Here is a 23,309-nt window from a genome sequence, read left to right as displayed (position 1 = left end):
CAATAAGTATGGCAAGATAATGTTATCTAGCTGGATAACATACACTATTATTAAAAAGTTTGAAGTCAATACGATTTTTTTGCAAAAAAGATTGTTTTTGAAAAAAGTCTCTTGCGGTCACCAGTCCTGCATTTATTTTATCAAAATAACAGAAAAACAGAAATATTATGAAAATATTAATATAACTGTCTTCTATTTTTATCTTATTTTTGTGATGCCAAAGCTGAATTTTCAGCATCATTACTGTCTTCAGTGTCACATGATCCTTCAGAAATCATTCTAATATACTTGATTTGCTGCTCAAGAATTTTTTTTTTTTTTTTTTTAAATTGCCAGTGTTTTTTTGTCAGTTTTTGTGGAAACCATGATATTCATTTTTTATTCAGGATTCTTTGATGAATAGAAAGTTCAAAATAAATTATTTATTTGAAATAGAAATCTTTTGTAACAATGTAAAAGTCTTTACTGTCATTTTTAATCAAATGAATACATCCTTGGTCAGTCAAAGTATTAATTTCTTTTAAGTAAAACAAGCTTACCCTAAACTTTTGAACAGTAGTGTATATGTGGCAAAAATGACTTTTGTTTTGGTATGAATGTGTTGAAAACTACAGATGTTTTGCTTCATTGCTGTCTAGGAAAAGAGTGTTTATGGATTTATTGAGTTAAATGATAGAGAAAACATAGTGGGGAAAAATGTAAAAGAATGCTTAACATTTAGTGAAAATATAAAAAAATATATATTTTTATATGAAAATATTTTTTTCTAGCAAATATAATAATAATTAATAATAATAATTGATCATTTTATTTGTGGTGAGGCTGGTGAAAGTGTTGGCAGGACAACCAGAAATGTTTGTTATTGTTGAGGCCCTGTTTTGTGAACCTGTTTTGCACACCTTGCATAAACCCATTATTAGATCATTCAGATCCTTCCAGATAGGCAGGTACTCCATTTATCCTGTGTGGGAAATTGGAGATTGACCAAGTAAAAAGGATTTTGTGATTCGTCATTAAGAAAATTGGATCTGTGTTAAATTGGCGTTTCGTTGTATAACAGACTGAGTTACAAAAAAAACTCCTGACTCATCGTGGATACTGGATAGGCTTATTTTTTTTAAAGACTGCTGAGCTGCAGTGTATTACCTTTAAGTGTGCCTTAAATGTATAGTTGCACGACAACATTTAGACAATAAGGGGGGGAGTGAGTGAGCTGGACAAAGAGAGAAAAACACACTGAGATTGAGAGAGCCACACCCATTTTACCCAGGAGCACATCAACACTAGCCCAGGCAAGTTTCTGTGGGATTATTAAGCAGGCACACACACCATCTGAACAAAAACTAGACATGACAGTACCTCTAACAGTTTATTACCAGGATTATTTATGCCTCTAATAAAAGATATTAAATTAATGCAATTAAAATCTCTTTCTTTCTTCACACAGGTGCTAAATGAAACTGCAAGCAAAATATTTTTTCAAAATCATTTTTGTTTAATGTATTTTTAATGTCCTCTGATTTTTTTAAATTTTTATTAAATATTTAAAATGTTCCCCTGTGTTTCTGTCTGTACTTTCTTTGTTGAGTAGTTTTTGAGTCAATACACTAGCACCTGTTTTCATACACCACCTCTGATTTGTGACATTTAATATTTATGACTGAACATTTTTCTTCTGTTTGGCATGTAGACAGTGTCAGAATGTTCTTTTGGCCGTAAAAATGACTTTAGCTGCAAAAATGGCATGCTGTAGTGTTGATGTGGGGGAATGCTGACACGCAGGTAGTCTTTAAGGCGTGTGAGAGGTGTGTGCACTGGTTTGTGTGCATTATAGCAATACTAAAATGAGGTGTAGTCAGAAAGTGTGATTTGGAAAGGGAGGGATGGATGACAGAGAGTGAGAGAGTAAAAGGGGGAGGGATGAAGAAGGTGAGATTGTGCTCAGACTCATTCTGCATAGCCGAAGAGAGAGGGGGAGAGAGAGCTGCTAGTTCAGCACTGTTAGCTGCAGTCTCTGCTTTGTTGTACTGAGGGTTTCAGCCATGCTGTTTGCTCTGCCCAGACTTGCTGTGTTCATTTCTGCAGTGCTGTTTAATGGAGTTGTGGTCCAGGCAAGTACACTCACGGATCTTGATCCAGGTTTCTTCCAGTGTCGAGAATGTTTTTTCAGAGGCACACCTCCACACTTATTGTCTGAGCTGGGTTTGGAGCAGAGGTGTCACAGACATCTGACCGGACGGCCTTTTGCATCGCTCTATAACACCAACTGCCAAACCACCGTCTATACAGCCCTTCACTTCAGCTTGAATAATGGATGGGGCAGAGAAGAGCAGAGCACGGTGAGACAGTGTTTTTCTCTCCCTTAGTCACTGTCTTGGAGCTTGTATAGATTTCAGAGGAAGATTTGAGCATATATGCTAAAAATGCATTGTTGTGATGAAGTGTTGGTTGTTATCTTATGGGCCGAGCTATTGTACTGAATGAGTGTAAGTACAGGTTATAGATGTCTGAATTTTTGACCGCAGAGTCTTGCTAAATAACATTCATAAAATGTTCTGCTGATATGCAAGTGTACATGGCTGTCAAGTCAAGTAGAAGAGAAACATCTTACCATTTCATGGATCATTTTTAGTAGGATCAATATCATGGTTCTTATTTTTGTCTTTTCTATTAATTTATTCAAAAACATTAAAAATGCAATTCATACACTGACACCGACTCAAATACACATGTGATAAACATGTTTTTAATTTGTACTTTAAAAGTTTTTAAGAACATTATTTATTATTATTATCAATTTGTTTGGTTTCCTTTTTAATATACAGATTAAAAACACGCTCATCATAGAAGTGTTGTATTCCACTGCTTGAATGAACTGCATTTAAAAAAAAATGTTTATATCTAAATATATACATATTTATATAGAATAAATGTCTAATAAAATTGCATTTTTAAAAAATATTTTTACAAAATTGCTTCATTTCTTACTACAATTTGGAAAACATGTCTGCAAAATCAGTTGTTGTGCAACCAACATGCAGAAAACAAACGGGAAATTACATCATAGAGAGCATCCCTGGAGACCCTGTGTGTCAAGGCCAATAAGTCTCCTAAAATACCACATAATTGGACCTTTTTATGACAAGACAAGGTTAATTCTGGTAGTAAAATGCCATATGGTGCAGCTCCCCAGCATCTAGCATCAATATATAGATTACATTTCAAACTTTTTCTTAAGATTTTTATTTTCTTTACTATGGCCACTCTTACAGATTGATGTTATACAGAATGCTAACAAACCCATTAAGACAATCTGACTGCCTCTTTTTTTAACAAGGCTATTCATGAAACTCATGAGGTTGTTTCATTCAGTCACACCTCAAAATCTAATTTGTCTCTATCAAAAAAAAAAACCTCCCAATTTCAAATTGTTTGTGTTAAGAGAACATTATGTCATTATTTACTCACCCTCATGTCATTCCAAAACTACATCTTTTTATCTGGGGAACAAAAAATAAGATATTTAAAAAAAAAAATTTTTTGGTCCATATAGTGAAGGATCAGTGGGGTCCATTGTTGTTTGGACCCCAACATTCTTTAAAATATATTATTTTACATTCTGCAGAAGAAAATCATATAGGTTTGGAATGCCATGAAGGTGAGCACTGTAAATGAAGTTAGAATTTTCATTTTTGGGTGAACAATCCTTGAACAATGTCAAATATTGTGCATTTTTGTCCATTTGTATTGTGGAGAAATGCATTTTAGTGTATACTTTTGCAATTAAACAAATAATTAATCATACCTGTCTTTTTTACCTTATCAGCAGGATGCCAAAGAAGAGCTCAATGACGACTCCCCTGTGGCCATCCCAGCTCTTTACAGAGGAACCACAGATGAGACCCCATCACCCCATAACAACTACCCTCTTCTGAAATGGGATGCCCTGACAGCAGAGTTTATACGGAGCTCCGTCATACCAATGTGTTCAAAGACAAGCGGAGAAATGTATGTGCAGATTGGTGTGGGTGGGTTTAATGAGTGCAGGGGGAAACTGTTGTGGTCAGCAGTGTGCTGTGCTGCATCAGATGGAGATGGTAGTTTCAGTGTTGGGCTAGTGAAGGATGGGGATGTGAAGGTGCTCAGCATTAAGGCTTTGGAGGAGCTAATAGGAGTTACAGGCCTGTTTTCAGGAGGTTGTGGTGAAGTAGGACATCAGAGCGAAGAGGAACTTGCATCGCTCTTGAAAAAGCAACTGAATGGCATCAAAACACCCCACTCTGATGTGCAAAGTGAAGAACACATTGGCGAACACAACTCGCAGGAAACAGAGACATCAGAATCAGGAATAGAGATAGTGACTTCTGAGCATGTTAATGGTGAAGCTCCAAGCTACATATCTTCTTTGAGCTCAGACATGGACATTCAGGAGAACACCAATGAGACGGAGAGATCAGAGTCTGTCCTCCTCTATGTTTTGTCTTCCACCGTCTCTCTCCTTTACGCCCCTTTCTCCCCGATCGTAAACAGAGCCATTAACCTTCCCTTCCAGCTAACCTACATTCTTCAGGAAGATCTGGCTGTTCAGAGGAACTTGCATCGCTCTTGAAAAAGCAACTGAATGGCATCAAAACACCCCACTCTGATGTGCAAAGTGAAGAACACATTGGCGAACACAACTCGCAGGAAACAGAGACATCAGAATCAGGAATAGAGATAGTGACTTCGGAGCATGTTAATGGTGAAGCTCCAAGCTACATATCTTCTTTGAGCTCAGACATGGACATTCAGGAGAACACCAATGAGACGGAGAGATCAGAGTCTGTCCTCCTCTATGTTTTGTCTTCCACCGTCTCTCTCCTTTACGCCCCTTTCTCCCCGATCGTAAACAGAGCCATTAACCTTCCCTTCCAGCTAACCTACATTCTTCAGGAAGATCTGGCTGTTCTGGCCTCGGTGCCTGGTGACAGCTACACTTTGGTCAACAACTTGGGCTCAGGAGTGTCTTCTGGCATTTCATGTGTGTTGAACACCTTGTACCAGACAGGAGAAACAAGTGTGTGCACGGCTTACTCCTGCCTCAGTCCGTTAGCCGGCAGCCTGTTCATGGCGTTCCAGGAGGGATTTATAGGGATGGGCACTCTGGCATTGGATTCCTTGGGGATCATGACAGGAACGGTGGGGAATGGTTTTAGGATCATCAGGATGACTCTCGGGTCAGTCTGGGATCAGACGGTAGATTACCTATGTGCCGTATCCTCGGAAATGGGCCACCAGGTGTCAACAGTGGGAAGTGGGGTTGGCAAACTTACCTGGAGGAGTGGAAGGGGGGTGGGCCAGCTGCTCAAAATTGTGGCATCCATCATCGGTGGAGTAGTGGATAATACAATATCCAATGTCCAGGAAGCTTTTGGAGGGAGCTCAGGGGAATCATCTGAATTGCAAACACCTGAATTGCTGAAATCTGAAGTGGTCGGTGAATAGACTTAAATGTGTGTATATGCTTGTGTTAGATACCTTATTTGCATGTTACACCCCAAATAGAGTGCATAAGTCCCCGCCCACTCTTTTTTCAGCGACCTTGGTTCCGGAAGTATTTTTCCTATATTTTCCCATGGAGAAGTCTTTGTTAAAGAGTTATAAGTCATAAAACCAAACCAACTATGAGGTGAATCATAACATTACAAACTTTGATTTAAAGAAAAAGCATTTGAAAATCTGACTAAAAGGTACAAGACTGTGTACTTAACATATATTTTACGTTTATTGCGATATATGCATATATGTGCAAATTATGTCATTCGCAGTGTTTCATGGAGGTGGGCAGCCAGTTGGTGCAATTTGCTTGGTTCAATTATCTGAATGGTGGAGATATCTCTGCAGAATCATAATGCAGTTTTTCACCATGAATTCCACTGTTGGAATTGATCCTTTAAAAATTAAGTAGAAACAATGCGGACTAATGGCTTCAGCAAAGGCATATATGATATTGATTAACAAAATCTTGTAGCTCACAGTAGGTCTGTCTTTAAAAAATGTACAAGTTATTGTTAAAAATCAATTTCCCTATGGACATACTGAATGGGATTTTTACTTCCGGAACCTGACCTATGCACTCTGTAGAGTCAGACTGCGCACTGAATATTAACCATATGGCATGTGGTATGAATCATGAGACCTCTGTTTTACTTTCTGCCTTAAAATACCTACATAAACCTCCTAATGTTTTTAAAAAAGGAAGGTGCAGGGTGATTTGCAACTCTTTCAAGGTGCTGAGAAATGTTTATGTTTTAAGTGTCAGAAAGATTATGTAATTGTTGTGAAATGTTGGTCGTTTCATCTGACATACAAAGACCTTGCTGTGTCATGGTTTATATGCTGCAATAAAACCTCTTCTCTGTGAGTCATGCTCCCTGTCATTTATAGTCTAATCTATAGCACAAGACCTTCTTCAAGGTAATCAACGTAAGTCTACTGAATAACGATATAAACTGCGCAGAAAGGTGCAAAGTTGAGGAAAACATTTTTAATGTACCATGATACCATCACTTATTATTAGAACAGCACCTGGCTGTAATCTTTTAATATGACGAGTCATTTATGTGAATAAAATAGGATTATAAAGTGAATCCTTTATTAAGTGGTTTAAAATAAAAATGTATGTAGAGCATACAAATATATTGCACCATACAGGTTCTTAATATTTAACTATAGCCAATTTTTCCCATTCTTGTGAGGAGTTTTCACAGATCTCCAAATATGATACTTGTGTGAGAGACTCCCATCCTAAAATTTAAAAGGTACCTAAATTCTTGCAAGACCCCAATGCTGCGAAATGTATATTATTATAAATATCTAAAATATTACTTGGGAAAAATGTAATATTTTGTTTCCATTAAGTTACATTATAATTTTTATTTGTATTATTATACATTATTATCCCTGGACCCTAGAAGGCTTATGAAATGAAATTTGTGGATATTACATTTGCTCGTCAAAATAATAAAATTTCAATTGTTGTCAATACTTTTGTCTCTATATTAAAAAAAAAGAATGTTCTTAACTGGCAACATTAAAAAAAAGATAAGCAATCTTTCCATTATTTCATTTGTACGCTGCCTATCGGTTCTCATTTCCAGCGGCTTACATCATAACGTTGAGTGTACAGTAATTGTAGCTAATAGCGCCTCTATCGGAGACTTTAGGCTGTTATACATTTATTGCGTCAGACGGATGCGCTTTGCGACCGGTTACATCACTTTACGGCAGCGCTGATGAAGCATTGGATTCTCTGCATGCTGGATTTAGGCTGACGTTTCCCCACTGCTGCCTATAGGTGAGCTACTAATGATAGTCAATAAGACTTAAATAAATACAGATACTGCTGTATTTATGCTGATCAACACAATACAATCTGTGTATGTCTTAAATGTAATTTCTTGACTTTTGCAGTGATAGCTCTGCTGCAATGAACAGATCATGCGTTTAGCCGATTAGCCGGTCTATTTTTACGTCAAAATACTAAAGCTATTATTGAAACATTACATTATAATAAAAACATATAAAGGTTACTTAGTAAAAGAGTTTATTACGATTTTAAAATGAATACAATTACTTAAGGAATCTTAATTTAGTGAGATCATGTTCTACATATGATCTGACAATGGTATATAGTCAAGTAACGTTACAGTTTATTTGTCATTTGCAGTATGACGAGGCTCTCAGATCACAGAATTAAATGTATAAGGAAAGCAGAAAAGTGTGATATAAAATAGTTGTAAATATTAATATCTTAAAGGTTTTGTTAATTGACAAAGAATATTGACATTAATCTGATACTTTTGCTTTCATTTCCGAGTTAAAGCTCTGTGGTCGAACAGTCATTAATATAACAGTCACGTGCACAAAACTGTAGAAATGAAATACAATTTATAATTCATTTTAAGAGAGTTTTACAAAATATTTTCTGAAAAAAAAAAAAAAAAGAATTATTAATTGACATGGCTCTCATATCTCTCTGTCAGATGGACACTCTATACATCTCTTCCCACCCTGATGACTTCAGGAGTTTGTTGCCCTTGATTGCTGCTGAATTCTGTCGATCTCCTCCACGAATTGTTCATGAGGACCCTCCGGCTGAGGTGGCCAGATCTCGCCCTGCGCTGGTCTTAGCTGGCGCGGGGGGCACCGTGCTCACCGGTGCTAATGCTGTGAGCTGGTACCTGGCAGCAGCGGGCAACCGGACAGGCAGCGAGAAGAAACGGGAAAGTCAGGTTTGGCAATGGCTGAGCTTTGCTGAGAACGAGCTGACGCCGGTGGCCTGTGCCGTGACATTCCCTCTGCTGGGGATCATGGGGGTTGATAAGAAGGTATATATTTGTCTGTAAGGGCCCATATATGATCAAAATGCATTATCACCTGATGCTCTGATTGTCAGTGTGCGTCATGTGTTGATTGATAGCCAACAAAAGGCACATTGCGAGTACACAACACCTCGTTCTTAGACCTTTTTATTTTATTAAATAAAAAGAGATGATGCACTATTTTTTATTTTTACATTTGATGTAATATCAATTGATCTTTAATTTTAGCTTCAGCAGAGTTCCAGAGCAGAGCTGCTGCGTGTTCTCAAAGCTCTAGATGAGACTCTAGCACCGCGGACGTTCCTCGTAGGAGAGGCTGTGACTTTGGCGGATATGGCTGTTGCTGTGGCAGCACTCCTGCCATTCAAATATGTGAGTACACATCTGTACGCCTGACCACTTTAACTCTTTTATATTAACAGATTGTATTTTTAAAAGTTTAGTTCACCCAAAAGATTCCCATTTAGATTCTGTCATCATTCCAAACCTACCTGTATGTATTTCTTTCTTCTGTGAAACAAAGAAGACATTTTGAAAAATGTTTGAACTGTTTTGGTTGTGCAATGAAAGTCTGTGGAGTCCAGAAGCAATGTTGCATGCCATTGACTTCCACTGTATGGGCAAAACACACCTAGACGTTTTTCATCTTAATAGAAGAAAATCATACTGATTAATGTTATTTTAGTATTATTTTACCTTTTATAATACCTACATATTATTTATAAATATTTTGAATAAGGTTGTTAAAATGTCTGTTTTAGTTAATTGGTTATGTGGATTTGTATGTATATTTCTTTATTTGTTTATATATGTTTCTTTATGGCTTTAATTTGTTTTTATTTAGGTTTTTGCAATTTTAGTACTCAAGTTTAAAATTATTTATTTCAGTTAGTTGCCACGGCCAACATTTCTAAAGGTTTTAGATGTAGGTTTTTCGTGTAATATTTACATGTTGTTTATTTTAGCTTTATTTCGATTAATCAAAAATAGTATAAATAGAAAATAGTATAAATTTAGTAGTTTTAGTTCTACAATTATACAGGTTTTAAAATGATATTTAATTTGTTGTAATTGGTGTCAAAGAATGATTGATTGATTGATTCCTCATTATTAGTATGTTTGTTTCATTTGAAGGCATTGGAGCCTGTGGACAGGAAGTCATTGGTGAATGTGACCAGATGGTTTAATACCTGTGTGAACCAGCCACAGTTCCTGAAGGTGTTGGGTAAAATCTCACTGTGTGAGAAAATGGTGCCTGTGACACCCAAACCTAGCCCTGCTGTCAGTGCCACAGCAACTGCTGCTTCTGAAGCGGCTACACCAGTCGGCGCACCTGCTAACGGTAAGAATGTGTGTGTTTCGAAGAATGGTATTCAGGAATAGTGTTTTGTGTGTATTTTACGACCATTATAAACTAGCAGATTGAAACATCAGCTCATATTTTCTTGTAACTTCAGAGTGATTTTATTCTTATCACAGTCTGTATGACTTTTAGGAGTTGTCTATGTTACCGCTGAATGATTTTGTTTGATTTATTATTCTCAGGTCCTCCTAAAACGGAGGCTCAGCTGAAGAAAGAGGCCAAGAAGCGAGAAAAGATGGAAAAGTTTCAGCAGAAGAAAGAGATGGAAGAGAAGAAGAAGATGCAGCCTCAGACTGAGGTCGAGTGATGATCCCAGCATCTTATTATCTTATTAACACTGACACAAAGAGAGAGAGACAGACAGCTGAACTTGCCATAATGTATTGTTGCAACTTCTGTCTCCTCCAACAGAAAAAGGCCAGACCTGAGAAGAAGGAACTGGGTGTGGTCACCTACAACATCCCCACGCCACCTGGAGAGAAAAAAGGTGTGCTTTTGCTTCCATTAGCAGTAATTGTATTTTTCAGATTTGTAATGCACCCGTCTAGTCATTTATGTGTCTCCCTTCATGTGTTTCAGATGTCCTGAGTCCTCTGCCTGATTCTTACAGTCCTCAGTTTGTGGAAGCAGCCTGGTACTCCTGGTGGGAGAAACAGGGCTTCTTCAAGCCTGAATATGGGGTATGACATAAAAATAATCAAAAGTATTTGGTTCATCCTGATACACTGTAGGTACACTTATCATTCAAAAGTTTGGGGTCAGTTAGAGTGATTAAAAAAATAGTATTTTTATTCAGCAAGGAAAGATTAAAATGGATCAAAAGTGACAGTAAAGACATTATACTGTTTATAAAAGCAAAAGATTTCTGTTTAAAATCTGTTTCTGTTCATCAAGGAATACTGGAAAAATGTATCATGGTTTCCACAAAAAAATAATTACCTTTTTCATCATTAATAATAATAAGAAGGAATCAGCACATTAGAATGATTTCTGGAGGATCATGTGACACTGAAGACTGGTGTAATGATGCTGAAAATTCAGCTTTGCAATCACAGGAATAAATTTAAAATATATTCAAATAGAAAACTGTTCTTTTAAATAGCAATAATATTTCATAATATTACTGTACTTTTTGAGCAAATAAACACAGCCTTGGTGAGCGTAAGAGACTTATTTGAAAAACATTTTAAAAAATCTTACCGACGCCAAACTTTTGAATGATAGTGTCAATTTTTTTAAATGATATTTCTGCTTCCAGAGGAAGAATGTAAGTGAGCCAAACCCATGTGGAGTGTTCATGATGTGTATTCCTCCACCTAATGTAACCGGATCCCTCCACCTTGGTCACGCCTTGACCAATGCTATTCAGGATTGCCTGACAAGATGGTAACTTGTAAATATTAGTTATAAGCCATAATGTTAACTTTATACAGTAATTATGAAATAGACAGGCATATTATTACTAATAAAGCATAACAAAGTAAATTCACGTCAGATAAGCCAAATATGATAAATTACAGTTGAGGAGTGAGCTATGACATCATGCGTCTAAAGTAATGATGTGTGAAATGGGTTTGCTTTGGTGTGATGATGCAGGCACAGGATGAGAGGAGAGACCACACTGTGGAATCCCGGCTGTGATCACGCTGGTATCGCCACACAGGTTGTGGTGGAGAAGAAACTGATGAAAGAGCGAAAGATGAGCAGACATGATCTCGGAAGAGAGAACTTCATCCAGGAGGTCTGGAAGTGGAAGAACGAGTGAGTGTGAGAGGCTGAGGAGAATTCTGGAACGGAGATGGATCATTCCATTAGATCATTAAATAATTAATTTGGCTCCAATTATATGAACAAATTTCTCTTCCTTTCGGTGTCGAACAGAAAGGGAGATCGCATCTATCACCAGCTGAAGAAGCTGGGCTCTTCTCTGGACTGGGACAGAGCTTGTTTTACCATGGATGATGTGAGTACAATGCACAAAACCCAAACATGCCTTAGTAAAGATTTCATAAAACAACCCCATTCTGGTTTTTGTTAACAAGCTTCGCATTACTAAGCATTAAAGTGTAACTATTTAATGATGGCTAGTCTGTAATCATGTGTAATACCCTCTGCTTGCAGAAACTGTCGTTTGCGGTCCAGGAGGCGTTTATACGTATGCATGAGGAGGGTGTGATCTACAGGAGCAAGAGACTCGTCAACTGGTCCTGCACCCTCAACTCTGCCATCTCTGACATAGAAGTACGTTCATATCTGCTCATGTTCATATCTCTGATGTCTCAATGTCACTCACTCCTGTCTATGATAAATGAATGGGAAAGCTATTCCACTGCCACTAACATTCAGAAGTTTGCGGTCTGAAAGTTTTTTTTTTTTTTTCATGTTTTTGAAAGCAGTCTCTTATGCTCACACAAATACAGTAAAAACAGTCTTTCTGTTTAAAAACAGTATTGTGAAGTATTCTATTTTAATGTATTTTAAAATGTAATGTATTCCTGCGATGGCAAAGCTGAATTTTCAGGAATATACTGTCACTTTTGATCCATTTAAAAGCATGCTTGCTGAATAAAAATAATAATTTCTTTCAGACAACAGACTATTGACCGGCAGTGTAAGTGACACAGCAACAATGTTTTATTTTGGACAACTTTCATAAAATTGAGTTTTAAACTATTATGCTCACACAAATACAGTAAAAACAGTCTTTCTGTTTAAAAACAGTATTGTGAAGTATTCTATTTTAATGTATTTTAAAATGTAATGTATTCCTGCGATGGCAAAGCTGAATTTTCAGGAATATACTGTCACTTTTGATCCATTTAAAAGCATGCTTGCTGAATAAAAATAATAATTTCTTTCAGACAACAGACTATTGAACGGCAGTGTAAGTGACACAGCAACAATGTTTTATTTTGGACAACTTTCATAAAATTGAGTTTTAAAACTACCCCAACACACAAGTAAAAGCTCGTTTGAAAAATCTTAGATGTTGTAGCTGTAAGTTGAAAATGGTATGCATCAGTTTTTACAACAGTTTAAGTTTATGTGGGAAAGTGGCTGATGACTGAAGTGACATCTTCATTAACAGTCACCAAGACTCTTTGTACTGAGGTCACGTGATGAGTTTTGTGTTCCAGGTTGATAAAAAGGAGCTGACAGGGCGATCTCTTCTTCCTGTGCCGGGTTATAATGAAAAGGTTGAGTTTGGAGTGCTGGTGTCCTTCTCTTACAAGGTCGAAGGATCAGGTGAGAGTGGAGTCTGGAGAAATGAGGTTAGATGCGCTGACGAGATATACGGACATTTTTTAAATGAAATGTTGTCCTGCAGATGAGGAGGTGGTAGTGGCCACCACACGTATTGAGACCATGCTCGGAGACACAGCTGTTGCCGTCCACCCTAATGACTCCAGATATCAGGTGACACAATTTTCCTTTTCCTTTTCCTTTGAGAAGAGTTCCTTCTCAAAACTCTGTGTTTTTCTGAGTTAAATGTTCAAGTTAAATTCACTGAAAACCTCTTTTCTGTCCAGCATCTTAACGGAAAGATGGTCGTCCACCCATTCTGTGACAGAAAGATGCCCATCGTGTTTGATGACTTCGTTGATATGAGCTTTGGAACAGGTAATACATGTTTCAAGGACAGAAACGTATTTTCTCTGAGATTGTCCTTCAACCTGGTGTCTTCTGGGTCCGTGTCCAGTTTACAGTGCCGTGTCGTTGTACAGGTGCTGTGAAGATCACTCCTGCTCATGATCATAATGATTATGAGGTGGGAGAGAGACACAAACTGCCCTTCATCAACATCCTAGATGAAAATGGCCTCCTCATCAATGTTCCTCCTCCATTCCTGGTAGGCACACACATACTGTGATACTATATTTTACGATATTTAAACCAGGTATTTGAATCTTGCCTCAGACATGATGGTAAACTGATTGATTGTTCTTTGAATAATCTGCTTTTCTCTGATGTTTTAGGGAATGAAGCGCTTTGAGGCAAGGAAAGCTGTGCTCCAGGCTCTGAAAGACTTAGGTCAGTTTAAGGAGGTCAAAGACAATCCTATGGTGGTGCCCGTCTGCAGGTTAGACACTAACTCACACTCAACTCCTTAATATTCAGCAGCTTTCAACTAGTGCAGTGGTTCTCAAACCTGTCCTGGAGTACCCCCAGCCCTGCACATTTTGTATGTCTCCCTCATCTATCACACCTGATTCAACTCATCAGCTCATTAGTGGAGACTGCAAGACCTGAAGTGGGTGTGTCAGATATAGGGAGACATACAAAACGTGCAGTGCTGGGGGTACTTCATGGAGAGGTTTGAGAACCCCTGAACTAGTGGATCATCTGGTCTGATAAGATTGTGGACAGAAGTAAAAAAAATCAATGCTGAAAGCAAAAATGATTTACTAAACTCCCCACATGCACCTAGATGGTCATGGACAGGTGTGTAGGATACAGTACAGCCAATGGAAACATAAATGAAAATGTTCACATGAATTGTCATATAGCTTGCAAATCTTTATTTGCAATTATTTATAATAAAACATTATATGCAAGTGCCTGCTGGTGGAATAACAAAGAGATGAACAATGAAAAAAACATTTAAAATATTATTATTTAATAATTTTTTTAAGAGGAAGAAATAATACATTTTTAAAAACTTTTAAAAAGTGCATTGTTAAGGCTGTCATTCAGCAACAAATTACACCTCACCAGAGAACAGTAATCCTTGTGAAATTTTCTAGTGTAAACTTTAAATATGCCGTTTAATTAAAATTGTTCTCTAACCAAAATTTTATACACAGGATTTTTTTTATTATTATTTTTTAAAAGCAAAACATGCTACTGTTCAAAAGTTTGGGGTCAGTAAGATTAAAAACAGCAATATAGTGAAATATTACAATTTAAAATAATTGCTTTATATTTTAATATATTGTAAAATGTAATTTATTCCTGTGATGACAGCTAATTTTCAGCAGTCATTACTCTAGTTTTCATTGTCACATGATCCTTCAGAAATCATTCTAATATGCTGATTTAGTGCTCAAAAAATATTATTATCAATTTTAGAAACAGTTGTGCTGCTTAATATTTTTGTGGAAAGTTCAAAAGATCAACATTATTTAAAATAAAATTGTTTTGTAACCTTATGAATGTCTTTATTGTCATAAATATTTTTCAAACAATCTTATTGACCCCAAACTTTTGAACAATTGTGTGTAATTGTTTAGTTTAGTGAAATAAATGGATGAATTAGCACCAAAATACCATATTTTGATTGGATGTGCAGACAAGTTTTGTCACCTGATAGAAGCTAGCGAAATCATGCAGATGCCAACATGAACGGGTTGCCCAACATCTTTCATCTGTAGACCATAAACAAAACTACATAAAAATTCAACCCATTCTATAATTATTACAAATTCATAAGTTATAATTTATGAATAATGTATTGCAGCTTATTCATAATTTATGTAGAAATGCCATCTAATCTTGGAATAGACAATTATTTTCATTTCAGCAGTTTGTATGTGTGTTTCTCAGCCGTTCTAAGGACATAGTGGAGCCTCTGCTGAAGCCTCAGTGGTACGTGGACTGCAGAGAGATGGGAAAGCAGGCCGCAGATGTCGTCAGAAATGGAGAGCTCAAGATCATCCCTGACCACCACCTCAAAACCTGGTTCAACTGGATGGACAACATCAGGTGACCCGTCTATCTCAGCTCAGCTGTTCTCTGCTGGAGTTACTGGGTTTTTTTCTGCCTGTGGTAATGCTTTTTGGGTTTCAGGGACTGGTGCATCTCACGGCAGTTGTGGTGGGGTCACAGGATACCAGCGTACTTTGTGACTCTGAATGATCCGTCAGTCAAACCAGGCGAGGTGAGCAGAGCCAAATGCAGTATGTGCGCTGGATACACACAGATGGTGGGAATTAAGATGTTGTTGTCTGTGTTTAGGATATGGACGGACATTATTGGGTCAGCGGCAGATCACAGGAGGAAGCCAGAGAAAAAGCTGCCAAACGCTTCAATGTCACCGCAGACAAAATTTCTCTGCGCCAGGGTACAAGTCTTACATACATATGCTCTCATTACAACCGAGTCATTTTATCCTCCTGTTTTGCTTATGTCAGTATTTACCCTCTGGCGTCAATAAAGCATCTTTCTGTCTGTTTGTGTTTCAGATGAGGATGTGTTGGACACTTGGTTCTCCTCAGGGATCTTCCCCTTCTCCATCTTTGGCTGGCCCAATGAGGTCAGATATTAATACAGCACACACACACACACACACACACACACACATGTTGCGGGCAGAATGTAAGACTGTAGTGGCAGTATTTAGTCTAAACTCAGTCTAAATGTATTGGCCTAGGTCGTGTGATATCCCTTATCATATGATATAAATATGAGACAAAAACTTATACAGGGGCATTTTTTTGCCCCAATATCTTAAATTTTAGGGGCATATAACTGCATTATAGGCTACATCACGCAGTGAGTTGTTGCCCTGCATCATGTTTGTCAACAGTCAACTGTATGAAATGTAAAATGACATGCAGGTCTGGGGTGGGGCGGGTGTGTTAATTGTGTTAAAATATTTTATTCGCATTATTTTTCTGTAACTAATTAATTAAATTAACGTGCTCAAACGACAGCCCTATTTTTATTTAATAAAATAATATGTAATTGATTTTATTGTTTTTTTATGTTACATTTAATTTAGTTTGATTTAATTTTACAATTTCAAAATATGATATATGATATATTTTTAAAATATATTTTTATTTATTGATTTTCTCCTTTTTATGCAACCACTGCACTGCATTGTGAATATATATATTTCTGATGATAGATTTTGATTACATAAGCATTATATTATACCTGCACTGATTGTGTAATTTTGCAATTTCTGTGTGTTAGTCAGAGGATCTGAGAGTCTTCTACCCAGGCACAGTGTTAGAGACGGGCCATGATATTCTGTTCTTCTGGGTGGCTCGTATGGTCATGATGAGCCTCAAACTCACTGGAAGTCTACCTTTCAAAGAGGTGGGTGTGTTGATGTGTGTGCAGGGTTTCTGTGGGTCCTTAAGCAGTCTTATATTTAGTTGTATCAAATTTAAGGTAATAAAAAGTTTTAAATGGTACAAGAAAGTCTTAATTATTATTTCAAGAGATCTTAAATTTGGGGACGGAAAGACAAGAATTGCAATATGGCTTAATGTGATGATTAAACTTCAAAAGGTTATGATTACATTGAATAATATGAGCGCTGCACGCTTCAAAGGGTGTGTCTCAATCAGCTCCCTAGCTCCTGAGCTTGTGAATCAGTATATCGTGTACACGAATCCGGTCACTGGTAATTACCCTGGCTCACTGCACATTGGGACAGTGATAACTCTGGCGACAAGACTATGTACGTACAACGTCAATGGACAACATGGTAGAATGTCACCGCTGGATTTAATCAACAACAGGCAGGCATTTCTTTTTGATATTATTTTGTATTCTCTTTAAACACATTGACAGGTCCTTACAACATTTCAGCCGAAAATTAATTATAAATGTTAACAAGATGTTCACTACCTGTCTAGCGATGTGTGTTTAGTTTTATTAGTATATTTAAGCATAAACACACAAATCTTCTATCGCGTGTCATTGTTTATCGAGTTGGCTTGTGTAATTTATGTTGTTCTGCTGCTTTGTGTACTGCAGTTAATGGGAAAACTGCTATATTTCTGCCGTTCCGTAAGCGCCATCTGCTGACAGAAAAAGAATTTGCATTTTCAATAAGCCAGTCTGCTGTTTTAGTTCAGACCAATGTGAAAATCAACCCGTTTTTACGCTGCAAACATGCAGAGTTGTAAATGTGAACTGGTGGATCGACAATAAGATAATGCATTATAAAAATCTAAACAATTAAGACAAAATATAAGTAAAATATATTTATTTAATTAATATAATAATTGATAATAGTTGTTTAAATTAATATAATAATTGATACTTTTGACTCGTCCATTTTCTTAAAAATGGTTTAAAGGCTGAAATGTGAAGTTAATCATTTTATAAAACATTTTGTTTTTGTGAAAACCTGTATCTGAACTGTAAATCATGCTTTTTACAGTCATTTTTAATGTTTAATATGTTACCATAGACATTGCCCTACCCCGCACATATGGTATTAATTTTATTTGTGCAGGTCTTTAAAAAGGTCTTAAAGTCTTACATTTGAGCTTAAAAATCCTGCATATACCCTGTGTTTGTGTATTTTTTCTATATTATATATTTTATTTTTGGAGCTCGTAGAGCTACAGAGTTTAAAAGTAGTGTCTAACAGACTGCTGAACTTGTTCTCAGATGTATCAAGCTGTCTCACTGCAATCAAAGCTAGACTAACTTGTGTTTCGTAACTTAGTGAGTAAATCTGATGTGTCTGTTCAGGTGTACCTGCATGCAGTGGTACGGGATGCCCATGGAAGGAAAATGAGCAAGTCTCTAGGTAACGTCATCGACCCTCTGGACGTCATCACTGGCATTTCACTGGAGGTAACTAAACAACAACAGCTCTTCCATCAACACAACATTGGCTACATAAGGTGTCATTGCACAAAATGAATTTGAGATTTGTGTGTGTGTGTGTGTATGTGTAGGGTCTTTATGCTCTGCTAATGGACAGCAATCTAGACCCTCTGGAGATTGAGAAGGCCAAACAGGGACAGGTATAACCCGGTTTCTTGAGATTCCTTGAAATCTTTTGTTACTGTACCTTTATCTGCTGCTATGCTTCTCTATGACATTCTGTTTGTGTTCGCTCTGTAGAAATCCGACTATCCCAGTGGAATTCCAGAATGCGGGACTGATGCGCTCAGATTTGCTCTGTGCGCTTACACCAGTCAAGGTAAAAAATAAAAAAATTATCAAAAGCATAGCTACATTGACCTGTCCGTTACACTAGTACACAATAGTAGTTTACACAGTATTATTGTAGTACACAAATAGTACAAATATTATGAATTTATTAGTGTACTTTACAAATACAGCATTGAAGCTCCTTTAAGATTAGTTCAAGATATAATAAGGTACATGGTTACATAAAGTATTATTTTGTGCTTTTTGTTTATTTCTCCCAGGCCGAGACATTAATCTGGATGTGAACAGGATTCTGGGATACAGGCATTTCTGTAACAAGCTGTGGAATGCAGTGAAGTTCGCCATGAGGACTCTGGGAGAGGGGTTTGTGCCCTGGGTGAAAGCTCAGGTAAGAGAGATGGGACAGGAGGAAGTGAAAGATAGACGGAGGATGTGTCAGGACATGTTATGTTCAGTACTTGCTAACTTCTACTCTGTGGTGTATTGTGTGTATATGATTCTGTGTCTCTCAGCTGTGTGGCAGTGAAAGTGTGTCTGATCGCTGGATTCTGTCCCGTCTGAGCGCAGCAGTAGCCCTGTGTGATAGCGGATTTCAGGCCTACGATTTTTCGACAATCACCACTGCCATCTACAATTTCTGGCTGTACGAGCTCTGCGATGTCTATCTGGTAATGAATACATCTGCTTTTGGCCTCTTCATTTGTATATTTAATTTTTTTCTTTTTTGTACACATTTATTTGTAATCATTTTTGGGGGAGTACGAGTTTTTTTTGAGTTTTTTTTTTTCTGCTGATGTAGGAGAGTGTGAAGCCGGTGTTGAGCAGGACAGACTCAGAGGGACAAAAGCAGGCGGACATCTGCAGACAGACTCTCTACACCTGTTTGGAGGTGGGACTCCGCCTCTTGTCTCCCCTCATGCCTTTTGTTACTGAGGAGCTCTTCCAGCGGTTGCCAAGAAGACATGCTCAGGACAGCCCTCCCAGCATCTGTGTCACACCTTATCCAGAAACATCAGAGGTGAGCAGTGCTCAGAGATCAAAGGTAATGGCAGTGTTTTCTAGTATCTAGGCTGGTAAAAATGTGATTCTATTCTGATAAAGAATGTCACAGGTGGTCACATCATGCTGTTGGCAGGAAATCCTTGTGATTTACCTCAGCCAATGAAATTTCTGGTGGATTTGAGTATTCAGTTAGTAAAAAGTCATGATAGTTATGCGTTCATGATGTCGCCCACACATACTGTGTGCGTATGCAAGGCTGTCAGATCTTCCCAAGTGCTCTACTTGCTGATGAAGACCTGAATCCAATAACAAGAATTGTCTGGGGGGGGCAAAATTGATATGAATTGTAGATCCAGCCAAAATGAAAAAAAACACACAAAAAAACAGTTTATTAATCACAATATAGTCTTTGATGTCCCACTATAATGAGTTCTTTTGAGAGTTTTATCCTGGATCATTTTTCATCATTCATTGAGGGGAATGTAGTGGAATGTGAAGGTGACTGGAATAAAAATACACTTTGAAACTTTTTTTACACTTTGAAAGTTTAAATGAAATATAGAGCAGAGAGAGGAAGCTGTCTGAACGAAATGCATTCTGTGGTGGTTTCTTGGTGTAAATGGTGTGTTTCGTTTGTTTGTAGTTCTGTTGGCACAGCGAGGACGTCGACCGTCAGATGGAGTTTGTCATGTCTGTGGTCAAAACCATCCGATCACTCCGGGCCGATTACAACCTGACCAAGACCCGCGCTGACTGTGAGACATCACACAGTACACTGCACACTCATCTCCAACTGACTAGATTCAGCAGGGATGCACTGATTCAAGGCCTAGGTCAATATTTGTACTTATATGGACCATTTCAAACAGAGTGGGAATCGGTCTGATGTGACTGATTCAAATGCAGTGCTGGATGGTCATAAAAATTAGTGCAATATTTGTTATTTGTTATCTGATATTCAGTTGTTTTTTTTATTAGTCAATATTGGATTGTTTAAAATAGATTTTTATTATTTTTTTAGTTAAGAAGAAATAGTGTAGTATTTTAATATTGGCCACGTACACTACTGTTCAAAAGTTTGGCGTCAGTAGGATTTTTTTTTTTAAATAAAGCTAAAATATTATGAAATATTATTCCAATTGAAAAAAAAAAGTTTTCTATTTTAATGTATTTTAAAATATAATTTATTCTTATGCAGTTGTCCTGCTTAATATCTTTTTGTTGAAAACATTTTTGTAGGATTCTTTGATGAATTGAAAGTTTAAATAACAGCATTTATTTGAAAAAGATTTTGCTGTTTTTTAAAAAGTGACAGTATTTGCTGTCACTTTTGATCAAATTAATGCATACTTGCTGAATAAATTTTTTTTGCTCAAAAAAAAAACAAAAAAAACAATGATCATAGTAATCATAAAATATATAAAATTAAATGTATATTATGTATAATATTAAAATGTATTTTAGTTTAATGTTGCATAAATGTGTTGCAGTTCATGAGTTTAATTACAGAATAACAAGAGGCAAAAGTTGGTGCATCCCTAATTTCAATATTACCCACACAACACGCACACATGCTGAGGTTTACACACAACCTACTGACCTTATATGGTATTAACATATGAGAACCTCACAGTCTTTGTGTATTATATTTTTATTAGCAGACACGTGTGTAACTCACTGTTGTTTTATCTCTCTGTATCAGGTTATCTACAGTGCATAGACTCTGATACTGCTGCTCTGGTCCAGACATACAGTCTTCAGATCCAGACACTGTCTTACTCTCAGGCTATTTACCCAGTGGTAGGGGGTGACAGCACTATCCCACAAGGCTGTGCGGTGGCCATCGCCTCAGATAAATGCACTGTTCATCTCATGCTAAAGGTAAACAGTCTTCGAGAATGTTGTTTCATGACGAAAGCATCTTCACTTGCACTAATACACCTGAAGGAGATTTATTCTGGTTGTTATAATCCCCACCACAGCTGCCAAATACATTCATTCATTTAATCAACCGGAAATGGGGAGATAAAGTGAATTTAAATATGATTCTCTAAAAATAACATCAACACATTCTCAGCACCCAATCATCTGGTTTGGCTTTGTGTCAAGAATTCATTTCCCCCTCCTACAGCATCACATTTTAATGAGTGTAATGAGCTTTCTGTGTCTGTAAACATGCTGGTTTCTAAATCCTTTTCTGCAAATCAGGGTTTGATTGATTTGGAAAAGGAAGTCACTAAACTGACAGCAAAGAAAGGGGAGCTGGAGAAACAGATGGAAAAGATGAAGGAAAAGATGGCCAAGAACGACTACAAGGAGAAAGTTCCTGTTAAAGTGCAGGAGGCAGATGCTGAGAAGGCGAGTAGGATGGAGGGGAAGCAATTTGTCTGAGAAAATGGTCTTAAATTACAGTTTTCTGCAGTTGCTTGTCTTGGAAGAAAAGTGCAACAATTTTATTTTCTTTCCAGCTGAGGCAGAATGAAACAGAACTGCAGAAAGTGAAGGAAGCCACCGAGAACTTCAGAAAGATGATGTAACAACTCGTTTTTTTTGGTCATTTATGAATTTTTCCATTCAGATTTTTTTGTTCTCTCTGTCTAATGTATGTTAGTCCTGCCTACTGAACAATAATGTGGGGAAGCTTTAATAAACATCAGCCTTAGATGGAAAATTATGAATTTTGTCTTTTGTTTAATTGTATTATAAAGTCACTAAGCTTTATAACTCACTATATATAAATACAAATGTTTATACAGTGGGTATAGAAATGAATCACACCCCTTTAAAATAATCACATTTTGTTGCTTTGCAGCCTGAAATGAAGACGGACACAGTTTTTGTTTTATCCAGCTCTATTTACCCAGTGCAACTTATCATCCAAGTGAAAGATATAACACCAACATGATTAAAAATCAGAATCACTGAGTTGGAAAAAGGATCACCCCTCCTAAAAATGACTTGTAAACTCAATCAGGTGTAGCTAATCACCTTCTCAATGGCACACAAAGCCATTTGACTTTCAACTGTGATCAGCTGTGGTCATTTTGATTAGCTCAGCATGAAAAGAGCTTTCCTGGAGCATTTCAGTCCTTGGTAGTGCAACTGAAGCAAACAATCAACTACGGGCACCCATCAAAAGATCTCCGGGATGGAGTTGTGGACAGGCACAAGTCAGGAGATGGATACAAAAAAATGTTCATAGGCTTTATCAATTCTTAGAAGCAGTGAATCTGTTATTAAGAAGTGGAAGGTATTTGGTACAACACAGACCCTCCCTGGTTCAGGACGTCGCTAGATGAAAGAGTCAGGAGGAAACTGGTCAGAGAGGCTACCAAGAGGCCTACAGCAACTCTGAAGCAGTTGCAGGAATTTATGACAAAGAGTGGTCATTATGTGCATGTGACAACAATATCACAAATTCTCCACAAATGTGGCTTGTATGGGAGAGTTGCAAGAAAAAAGCCACTCCTCAAGAAAGGCCACATACAGTCACGACTGAACTTTGCCAAAACGCACCTTGAAGATTGTGAGGCAGACGAGAGTAAAATTGAGTTATTTGGCCTCAACACCAAACGATATGTCTGGCGGAAATCCAATACAGCTCATCATCCAAATAACAGCATTCCTACAGTAAAGCATGTAGGTGGTAATATCCTGTAATGGGGAGTTTCTCTGCAGCAGGGACTGGAGCACTTGTCAGGATAGAAAGAAAAATG

The 23,309-nt window shown here is 37.3% G+C and overlaps 3 protein-coding genes across 9 annotated transcripts in view; all 3 read left to right on the top strand.

The window, feature by feature from the left end:
- Window positions 1-1,520, top strand: part of LOC107723407 (INO80 complex subunit E-like) — a 5,753-nt gene extending 4,233 nt beyond the window's left edge. For both annotated transcript variants that reach the window (XM_016531997.1, XM_016531996.1), the window contains one exon: window positions 1,448-1,520. The gene's annotated coding sequence lies outside the window, so the exon portion shown is untranslated. The remainder of the gene's footprint in view (window positions 1-1,447) is intronic.
- A 320-nt stretch (window positions 1,521-1,840) lies between these two features.
- LOC107723496 (uncharacterized) lies at window positions 1,841-12,353 on the top strand. Of its 4 annotated transcripts, none has more exons than XM_016532151.1 (4): window positions 1,841-2,339; window positions 3,830-4,379; window positions 4,748-6,403; window positions 12,343-12,353. In XM_016532151.1, the coding sequence occupies exons 1-3, from the start codon at window positions 2,043-2,045 to the stop codon at window positions 5,482-5,484; spliced, it is 1,584 nt and encodes a 527-aa protein (XP_016387637.1). In that variant the 5' UTR covers window positions 1,841-2,042; the 3' UTR covers window positions 5,485-6,403; window positions 12,343-12,353. The 4 variants fall into 4 exon arrangements, with proteins under 4 accessions (XP_016387637.1, XP_016387636.1, XP_016387634.1 ...); XM_016532150.1 differs by having other exon boundaries at window positions 3,830-4,574; window positions 4,937-6,403; XM_016532148.1 differs by having other exon boundaries at window positions 3,827-4,228; window positions 4,591-6,403.
- Window positions 7,259-22,500, top strand: LOC107723495 (valine--tRNA ligase-like). Of its 3 annotated transcripts, none has more exons than XM_016532147.1 (32): window positions 7,259-7,336; window positions 8,025-8,369; window positions 8,598-8,735; window positions 9,498-9,705; window positions 9,909-10,024; window positions 10,138-10,213; window positions 10,306-10,406; window positions 10,985-11,112; window positions 11,323-11,487; window positions 11,608-11,689; window positions 11,848-11,967; window positions 12,864-12,972; window positions 13,055-13,143; window positions 13,257-13,347; window positions 13,452-13,576; window positions 13,704-13,807; window positions 15,271-15,429; window positions 15,514-15,604; window positions 15,682-15,787; window positions 15,909-15,979; window positions 16,645-16,770; window positions 18,163-18,267; window positions 18,372-18,440; window positions 18,541-18,619; window positions 18,852-18,979; window positions 19,104-19,259; window positions 19,391-19,609; window positions 20,237-20,348; window positions 21,296-21,474; window positions 21,802-21,951; window positions 22,062-22,126; window positions 22,406-22,500. In XM_016532147.1, exons 2-32 carry the CDS (start codon window positions 8,025-8,027, stop codon window positions 22,413-22,415), a joined length of 3,822 nt encoding a protein of 1,273 aa, XP_016387633.1. In that variant the 5' UTR covers window positions 7,259-7,336; the 3' UTR covers window positions 22,416-22,500. The 3 variants fall into 3 exon arrangements, with proteins under 3 accessions (XP_016387633.1, XP_016387631.1, XP_016387632.1); XM_016532145.1 differs by having other exon boundaries at window positions 8,592-8,735; XM_016532146.1 differs by lacking the exon at window positions 22,406-22,500 and having other exon boundaries at window positions 8,592-8,735; window positions 22,062-22,298.
- Window positions 22,501-23,309: the final 809 nt, after the last annotated feature.

The sequence above is a fragment of the Sinocyclocheilus rhinocerous genome, unplaced genomic scaffold, assembly GCF_001515625.1.
Source record: "Sinocyclocheilus rhinocerous isolate Xijiao unplaced genomic scaffold, SAMN03320098_v1.1 scaffold241, whole genome shotgun sequence".
Lineage (NCBI taxonomy): Eukaryota > Metazoa > Chordata > Actinopteri > Cypriniformes > Cyprinidae > Sinocyclocheilus > Sinocyclocheilus rhinocerous.
This window is presented reverse-complemented; position numbering and strand designations above follow the sequence as displayed.

Bases quoted from the DNA above. Each gene is read 5' to 3' on its own strand.
- LOC107723496 (XM_016532148.1), top strand. From the start codon at position 2,043: ATGCTGTTTGCTCTGCCCAGACTTGCTGTGTTCATTTCTGCAGTGCTG. The intron at 2,340-3,826 runs GTGAGACAGTGT...TTACCTTATCAG, and splicing joins GCAGAGAAGAGCAGAGCACG to CAGGATGCCAAAGAAGAGCT. The intron at 4,229-4,590 runs GAACTTGCATCG...GGCTGTTCAGAG, and splicing joins TAGGACATCAGAGCGAAGAG to GAACTTGCATCGCTCTTGAA.
- LOC107723495 (XM_016532145.1), top strand. From the start codon at position 8,025: ATGGACACTCTATACATCTCTTCCCACCCTGATGACTTCAGGAGTTTG. The intron at 13,144-13,256 runs GTGACACAATTT...TTTTCTGTCCAG, and splicing joins CTAATGACTCCAGATATCAG to CATCTTAACGGAAAGATGGT. The intron at 18,441-18,540 runs GTATAACCCGGT...TTCGCTCTGTAG, and splicing joins AGAAGGCCAAACAGGGACAG to AAATCCGACTATCCCAGTGG.